General features: G+C 36.5%; 1 protein-coding gene across 1 annotated transcript; it reads right to left on the bottom strand.

The window, feature by feature from the left end:
* Window positions 1–4,719: 4,719 nt before the first annotated feature.
* On the bottom strand, window positions 4,720–9,316 carry LOC139732358 (uncharacterized). Its single transcript, XM_071643225.1, has 4 exons — window positions 9,199–9,316; window positions 7,358–7,510; window positions 5,791–6,049; window positions 4,720–5,090 (listed from the first exon to the last, which is right to left on the bottom strand). The coding sequence occupies exons 1-4, from the start codon at window positions 9,295–9,297 to the stop codon at window positions 4,939–4,941; spliced, it is 663 nt and encodes a 220-aa protein (XP_071499326.1). The 5' UTR covers window positions 9,298–9,316; the 3' UTR covers window positions 4,720–4,938.
* Between the last annotated feature and the right edge of the window lie 54 nt (window positions 9,317–9,370).

The raw sequence follows: 9,370 nt of genomic DNA on the forward strand, positions 1-9,370 counted from the left end.
ATCAGAATTTATTGTTTATTTATGTGTATGTGTTGCATCACTTATATACACTGACACATGAATCTCAGGATTTTACAGTGACATTGAGACCTTATGTATAAAAAGACGACCTGTCTTATACCTGTCCATGTAATGATTAATCCGACCTTCTTGTGTACATATTTTATAGTATATTACTCGTAATGTGTTTCCCAATCACTCTAAACCGTTCTTGTATAAGAAACACGTACATATCAAGGCACACATCGAAACTTACTGTGTTGAAAAAATAACATGCAGGATTTATTTTCCCCTGTAAAGTGCATAACGACGAACTGTAAAAAACTGTACTATAATACACTTCAAAAATCTACAGTCATGCGAGTTAATGTATACTCCTCGTTCGGCGGAAACAAAAGACTGAAGAGATAATATAATTTTGCTTTCAAGATTGAAAATTGTTGAAGAGATGAACAGACACACACAAAATATAGAACACGACACGGCCGCAAAACGGAATCTTTGGCTTAAAAATAGCGAACGACCGAATTAGTTTTGACTGTAATATAACTATGATTAAAACAAGTGGACCTTTGAAGTGATATTAATCGTCATTACTGACAGAAAAACAAAATCAAAGTTGACATACTACTCTCTTAAAAAAAAAATTGAGTGAAAATATTCACTCTTAAAGGAGTGAATACAAAAAAAGAGTGAATTTAGAGTGAAATTGGAGTGAATTTTGAGTGAAAATGTTCATTTTCACTCGTTTTGGAGTGACCTCAGGGATCACTCCTAAATCTTCGAGTGATCCCTGAGGTCACTCCAAAATGAATGAAAATGAGCATTTTCACTCAAAATTCACTCCAATTTCACTCTAAATTCACTCTTTTTTGTATTCACTCCTTTAAGAGTGAATATTTTCACTCGATTTATTTTTTTTTAAAGAGAGTATACAATCTTCAATTATGGATACATTCGCGGAATATCTATGAACTTACAAGGAAAACACAATAACATCTAAAAAAAAAGAATGTGAATGATTCACAGGCTATTGTCATATTGTTGCCAAGGTAACGACAAACATTTTGGTACGTTGCAATTGAGATTCTTTCCGTCGGAGTTGGACGTGGCTGGCGCTATACCCACAAGGATATGGAGTGCTAAGATACCCTTGACCACCCCACCCCTCCGTCGTTCCCCGAACCCATAATGGGTTAGCCTTTTGTCAAGGCCCTCTCGCTGTAACGGACGTGCGAACGGAGCGAAGCGAGTCTCTCGCTAACCCACTCGGCTGGGCTTGCTACACCATACAGCGAGAGGGCCTTGACTAAAAGGCTAATAATGGGTATACTAGTAGCGGATCCAGGAAGGGGGGGGGGGGGCGCACCGGGCGCGCACCCCCCTTTATTTGTTGAAAATAAATAAAAAAAAACAATGAGATGAAACCCAGAAGTAGCACTAGAAATAATGTTTGCGCCCACCCCCCCCCCACCCTTTACAGAATTCCTGGATCCGCCCCTGCACACTAAAAACGTTACGAGGCTATAACATGTGTGTGTGTCCGTATGTGTGTGAGTGTGTGTGTCGTTTGCATAGATCGTAATCATCTCACACAATGACAAAGTCAGTATGTAGGCCTACAGAGTTTTGAAGAGGATGTCACGACTTGTATCGATCAAGTATAAACTGTCTATTAAGGAGGTGTAAAGTTTTTATCTCTCCCTCTCTCCCGCTTTCATTCTCTCTCTCTCTCTCTCTCTCTCTCTCTCTTCTTTTATGCTGATTTTCCTCTTTACCCCAAGCGTAACCTTAAAAAACAAAAACAAAACCAATTTATTGAAAGAGGGTGTTTCTTGCCCCAAAGAAAAATAACCATAATCACTATTACTTAGTTATTGATGTCATTTTGGAATGAGACAAATTTTTAGATATCATAACATTTGTTCAAATCATTGAATCATTGAATCAAACATGGTGACAGGCCGAATAACCTTTTTCTATGATTTATTAAATTAATTCTGAAGAAAGGAGACAATGAAGTAAAGGAAACATGGAGACAATGAAGAACATCAGGTTCAATGTTCTGTAGTAGAAGAATAAAATGTCAAATAGGAAAGTGTCTTTTTTTTTAGTGGACGTGTAGTATGTCCAGTACAGGACATGCGCTAATAATGATAACTCACAAAACGCCGTGGTAAGATTTGTATTTATAGTACAATGACATTCTATTGCTGATATAGTTAAGGTTGTCACGAATTGAACACATGTGCAGCAGCTGCCATAGCAACCTTTACTACGTTTCATGATGCTTTACGCAAGTTGATACTATGATGACATAAAATTATACGCAAAACTCGAAGAGTCATGGAAATAATACTCAATACTAAAATCACCTTCCGTTATGAACAGGCTCATTCTCGTTTGTGTATAACCTCTTGAAATAGCGATATCAGTAGTTTGTCACAATGATCATATTTACATAATAAATAGGCCTAACGGATTTCATAATTGTGTACATGTGTATAAACTACAGGATACAGGGATAAAATGTTTTTGTTAGCATTACGCGTTCCAACTTCACATGTGATGGTAAATGCAAAGATGCGGGAGTTAGGGGTACTTGTAGGGGTTTTATAGCGACGAATCCAAGTGAATTTTTTTTTTTAACATTTCATTTTGATCTTAGTTGAAATAATCAGATCAAAAGTACTGACTAAAACTAAGGGGGTAAAGATAAATTGATCCCCATTATGCATTTCTGAATAGATGAAATAATAGACAACAGTGGTAAAGCGATAAGAACATAGCTGTCAAAGGACTTACAAATAGCCTTATTTTTTCCGTAAAATGACGAAAACACATTGTTTTTCCCTTCATATCATGCTATTGCGATGTCATTATATAGGGTAATATTATTCTCAATGCCGTCTGACTAACATTTATAAATTTTATAGGCCTACAGGACAAAATGCTCTACTAACAACCCCCTTTTGATAATTAGGGAGCCAACTATTTTTATTATTTTTTTTATCTATCCTTCGATTACAGTGACGTCACGAAATGTTGTGGAGTTCATATCTATAGAGGGCAGCACATGAGACGTTAAGATACGGAACTTTTCGTGAAAGGATTGGCCAGTACAATGTACAATATTTCCTAAATATTTGACCTTGTCAAGATTGTGTGTCTTCAGCATTTCTGCATGCATTCGCTGAATAAACATTATAACCCTTTTGTGGAAACTTCACATTTTGACTGACTGTTTACTCGTCAACTGACTGACTGTATGTTCACTACTGTTCACTGCTGCGAATGTACGAGAGTGGCACGTACGAATGGCACGTTATGAGTCAATTCACAGTGAAAACTCATAGTGAAAGTTTCCTACAGTAACCTTGCTGTACATTATGTGTTTAATGATAAAATATAATGATGCTTACAAGTACTTATGCCATGCTTGAAGTTCTCAGGCCTGCCGTTTCCTTTATGCAGTCATGAAACAATTCACTCTCTTCCATGTTAAAGCTGAACTTGATTTAAAAAAAAAAATCTGAAATGAAACAGACAAATGAAGTTTCCATACAATACTATAGGACAAAAATATGGGAAAAGAAACGTTGTCATTTTTAAGTGTAATAATCTGTTTTCGTGAACCAAACTATGTGTCAGTCTATTGACATACAACTCTTGCCTTTTGCCTTACATTATGCCAACCCTGTAGTCATTTGATAACCTACAACGGCCATCCCTCAAAACTGAAAAAAAAAAATGAAAAAGAGTAAAAACTGATGAATCTTAACAGCTTTAGAAAGATGGATCCAAAGAATTCAAATGATATATTACCCATGCTATATATATATGTATATATATATATATATATATATATATATATATATATATATAAATGTATATCTATTTTTTCAGGACATAAAGGAAAATATGTGTCCACGCTAATGGCAGACTTTTGAAGGTATGACGTCATACATCTAATTTGCATATGCATCACAATTTCGTGCCAAGCATGTGGGTTGTATTTACATTGCAGAACTTCCCTTTTTTGTTCGTTTGTAAGGAGACTGACTTATATCAATACGTATATATATATATATATATATATATATATGAAGAGTTTGTTTGCAAAAACTGATAAGTCCATATTTGGCAAATGGAGATATTTGCAATTAAAGGTCAAGAAAAATACTGAGAATAATAAGAAAAAATTTGCTTCTTTTTACCATAACTTCAAAAATGTGCCTTTATATGCAGTGTACAATATATCATTTAAAAGGTATTATTTTGTACTTTATGACAGAGACCATACTTCAATATCTTCAAAAATGGACTTATCGGTTTTTGCGAACAAACTCTTCATATGTATGTATGTATATATATTTATATATATGTATATATGTATATATATTATATTCTCCTTCCTTTCTCATATCTCACATGATATATATATATATATATATATATATATATATATATATATATATATTATACATATTATGAGATATGAGAAAGGAAGGAGAATATAATATTTATATATATGTATATATATATATATATATATATATATATATATATATATCATATTTATATGTATGTTAGGTGTGTGTGTGGCCTCCTTTGCAATGATGGCATCGACGATAGGATGATTTTATTGACAACGGTTCGAAGCTCTACATCGTCATGCGCATGGCAGATTGTTGTTAGCGCACTTCCGTTTCTCTCTAATCAGCGGCCACTGTCATTACACAACATTGCCAGGTACGCATTTTATACTATTAGTCGAGAAGAACATTAACAACCAAACATTATGTCAAAGGTCAACTTGAAAATATCAAGTGGATTTCCACCTCTATTCAGACAATTACTATCAAAAGTAATTCAAGGACAGTACCGGACGTGGTTCACCGAAAAGGTTTCTGCGGGAGAGGATGACGGAATCATCCTTTACATGTACTGATTTAACTTTTTGGCTTTCTTCTCCCGCTTCATCTCCTCGCTTGCAGTCGCTTTGGGTACGTCATACATGTACGCGTCGTCGAAGATTCTGAAGTTTGACACCGTGACCGGCTCTACGTATACATCCTCTGTTTTCTTTCCTAGTGAGAAATAAAAGAAAGTGAAATTTAATTATATATATATATATATTATATTATATATAAATATACATACATACATAGAGAGAGAGATAAATATAATAAATATAAACTTCACACATACACACTCCTTGATAGGGCCTCGTAAGGTTTTCGGGGGGGGGGGGAGTGGTGGCAAAGAGAGCAGTCAAGAGAGAGAAGGAAAGGAGCAAAATATATGCAATCACACACACACAAAACAAGAATATAGATGTATGATACAATTGGGAGAGAAAGTGATAGGGGGAAGAAAAACAAAACCAACCACATAAAAAATAGCACTATAGTAATCATTGTTAGACAATGCACTATGTTTACAAAGGACAACGGTGATAATACAGCAACAACAATAACAACAAATCGATGATGACATGCAATAACGAGAATAATCGTTGTCGCTAAGTTCCCATTTATAATATACCTGGGTCAACAGAGAGACAGTGGGTAAAACATCTTGTTCAAGGAATATTGATAAAGATTCAATTGGACTCGAACTCGGATGGTTTGGAAAGGGCGGCGGCGACTCCGGCGCAAGCCGCCACTTCGTCGCCCTGGAGGGCGCTTCATATGGAAGGGACTAAAGTTGTCAAGAATAAATGGAGTTGGTCTAGAAACCAGACTATAAACCAAACTGCCCAATTTCTTCCACAAAGACCCAACCTACCTCCGACGTTGTGAGATTTTGACCTGAACCAGGAAAACATATCGCTGAGATGGCTCCTGATGGTGCCCGTCGCCCGTTTCTCGCTCGTCACACTTTTCACGTCGGTGTCGCTGAGCGAGTGTCGGTTGCTGCCGCAGAGGGCGCCCTTCCCGGTCTTCGACTCGAAGGGTAGGGCGTCGAAGAGGAACATGCTCTGCCGGTCCTCGAGGCGGTCGATGTTCGTCAGCTCACGCTGAAGTTCTAGGAGCAGGTCGTCGCGCTGTTCGGAGGCAGAAAAGGTAATCACCGAAAGGACTGGTTAGGATCTTGCGTGTAAAGAAATGGTTCAGCTTTGAATAATATGAGAACAAAACTAATGATAGTAATGATTGAATTGATAATAATGATGATGAAGATGATGGTGATGATAATTATAATAATAATAATAATAATATACCAGGATAATAAGGATAGTACATGTACTAATGATGATAATAATGATAACGAAAATGACTATCGATCGTGATGATGTTGGTAATGATAGAAATAACAATAATGATAAAAAATCGGGAATCATTAAAGGGGTGGACAGTTTCAGTTAAGATGGGGCTTCAGGTTTTCAACTTTTTTTATGATATTTTTTTGAGATAATGAGAAACCTTGATAAAACATGAAAGAACAATTGTGTAATTCTCAGAGAATTCAAAGTTTATGAAAATCGGTTTTGAAATGGCCGCGATATCCAAAATAAAAGACAGGATCCACTTTTATTAGGATCGCTTAATTTTACTCTGTTTCTGGATATCTCAGCCATTTCAAACCCGATTTTCTTCAAAGAAACTTTGAATTCATCTTTAGAATTGTGTGCTCCTGAACATTTCATGAAATGGTTTCTAAGTATCTTGCAAAAAGTTTAAAGCTGAATCCTCACCTCTACCAATCTTATACATCCCTTTAAGCTAATGATTATTCATGCAGTTACGTCAACGTTGTCATGGTTGTTAGAACATTAATTTGGAACAAAACTAATGATGAAGAAAAAAATACTCACAATGAAAATAAAATTGTGTTAACTTTTCATTTTCTTTATGCTAATGATTTTGGTAGTGTCTGAATGGGTTGCTCTGGTTGAGAAAAATGAGATCGGAGATGAACTAAGTTACATGGAGTTGTGGAGTCAAATTGGATGGTCATTTGGGCGTCAAATTGACATCATTTAGAGAAGACGAATAGTGATGGGGAGGGGAAAAGAAGACTGAAGGATTCAGTTAAACAAGACGTGGACAGTTGATTGTAAGACGCGTTCACACTTTACTCCGAGTCCTTAGAAAGTCGAGATCTATTCTTCAAATTCAAATTCAAATTCAAATTTATTCAGAGCTTTCTGCACCAATATAATCACAAAATAAATTAAATGAAATAATAAATTAAATGCAACCTTTTTTTTTTTAATAGAAAACAATAAGATCTTTTATCTAATCTACGTTATTTGGGGCCTCTTGGTTCTTGCATGAAAACAGCATCGTCTGGAAGATCGGGAGGCAGAAGTCAGTGTGAACGCAGCAATAATGAGCACTGTCTCGCTCACCTGAATATCTTGTGATATGGAGAGAAGTCGCGCCAAGTGTCCCCGTGCCGTGTCGTGTGCGGACACGCCCCAAATCGTCTGACTGGCGCCGAAGAACAGGTGGAGTATGGCCAGTGGAGACTGGAAGGCGTACCTCTTCGTCAGGTTCTGCAGCTGTAGCATCAGTCCAAGAGAAAAAACGAAAGTTGAAACGCGAACATGACGTTTTCACAATGGACACGTCTGTCTAGTTTTCCGTTTTAACTCCGCAGTACATTGCAATAACTATTTGAAATGGCATCAGCGATGAGAATAACGAGAAATCTGAGGAGAGATGGATACTGCAATAAAACCGAGAGTAATAAGAATAGTATAAAGAAATGAAAAACCGATCAGGACTAAATCAAAATAGAATGACTATACTTGCACCTGAGAACTTAAAATGAACACGTGCAACTTGCAAAAAGAAAATTAACATTCAAATGGATTCAAACTAATGATTCTTGTGCGGATTTGCTTTCCTTGAAACTGACTGACATTACGCAGAATTTTTACCATAATTTGAATTACGCTGCTGAGGGATAAGAACGTTCACTGGCTATTCGGCGCAAGAGCGGTTATCTACAGTGGATATTAATGACGCCTGCATTGTGTCTGGCAACCAGGAGGTTGCTGGTATAATCTAGGCCATTTTTTTGCTCACTGTTTTTTTTATCATTGCTACTAATATAACACTGAATAATCGATGTTTATTCACACCGACGAAGGCCAATTTGTCAATCAGTTACAAAATATTAATACGGAAAATCGAAACGCTATGATATTGTACAGGAAAAATCAAAATCAAAATTAAATGCGGGCAAAAACATACTAAGATCATGTCAGTTTATGGTGCCATCTTCAATGGGACGTTCTCCAATAGCAGACACTTCGCTTGAGACAACTAGATTTGCATCAAGTGTTATGAATCCAATTAAATATCTTGAATAGAATTAATAGTATGACATTTATACTGAATTACGCAACGTATTATGCTATTGTACAGATATTCTTTGAGAAGTTACAAAATGAAACGCTGAAGTGAATAATAACAAAAAATTAATACTATGATATGGACGGTAATCCTGATCACCTACAAAATTTCAAAACTATTGTTTCTCATTCCGATTTTTGATCTTAACTGAAAATGTTCAAAAACCTTCACGATGTTTTGACCAAAGAAACGTTACCATGGTTACTGTCAGACAGATGAAAACAACAAACAAGCGTCGGAGAAGATAATCTTCCTCTTGGCAGAGGTGCAACACAGAGATAATGGATGCAATGGAAATGAAAATTAACTATGTAAAGAGCAAAGGCGCAAATTATAAGTCCGAAGCTTTCTCACATTCGTGAAACTCCGTTTATGTTAAATCATTCTCTTATATGTCGCTTTTCACGTGACGTGTTGTTTTCCTATTAAAAAATTACTCTTAAAGTATTCATAGTTCGTGCATCCCCTTTGCAAACAGATTCCTTTCATAAGCTGTTGTATTACAGGTTGGTAATCAAGACTTTTCTTCAGACTTATAAAACTGATGGGAACTTCTTTCTGACGCTGGCGAGGGAATAAACATTATAGTTTCTAGTGAATCTATTTGGACCCCGAAAACATTCCACTCGTTATTCTCTGTGCAAAAAGGAGCTCATTCTCGAGTAACATGGGGTTAGTTGTTTATTTCTTCTTCTTCTTTTATCTGCAGTATTTCTGCAAAATTTCATACACGATGTTGGGCATTGTTGGGAGACATTATTCTTTAAACCATGCCGTGGAATTTGAGAAAGGAATATAGGCCCTATGACCCTTAACCTCAGTCTCTCACCTGCTCTTCGGAGAGACCTATCTTCAGTGCAATTGACTTCCAGCCCCTCCCCCGGGCTTCGGCTCTGGCATCCTGAAGGTACAGGCACATCTTCCCCATAAACTGATAAGGGATGATAATCTCGTCGAAGCGGGCGTTGCATTTCACGGCGTCGTCGTACGAATACGACGTC

The sequence above is a fragment of the Diadema antillarum genome, unplaced genomic scaffold (assembly GCF_040938485.1).
Source record: "Diadema antillarum isolate AM-2024a unplaced genomic scaffold, OU_Dant_1.0 seq00000415_RagTag, whole genome shotgun sequence".
Taxonomy (NCBI): Eukaryota; Metazoa; Echinodermata; class Echinoidea; order Diadematoida; family Diadematidae; genus Diadema; species Diadema antillarum.

Excerpts from the sequence above, each read along its gene's own strand:
- LOC139732358 (XM_071643225.1), bottom strand. The coding sequence starts at position 9,297 with ATGGGGAAGATGTGCCTGTACCTTCAGGATGCCAGAGCCGAAGCCCGG. Across the intron at positions 6,050-7,357 it reads CCATATCACAAGATATTCAG|CGCGACGACCTGCTCCTAGA; the intron begins GTGAGCGAGACA and ends GCCTCCGAACAG. Across the intron at positions 5,091-5,790 it reads AAAATCTCACAACGTCGGAG|GAAAGAAAACAGAGGATGTA; the intron begins GTAGGTTGGGTC and ends ATTTCTCACTAG.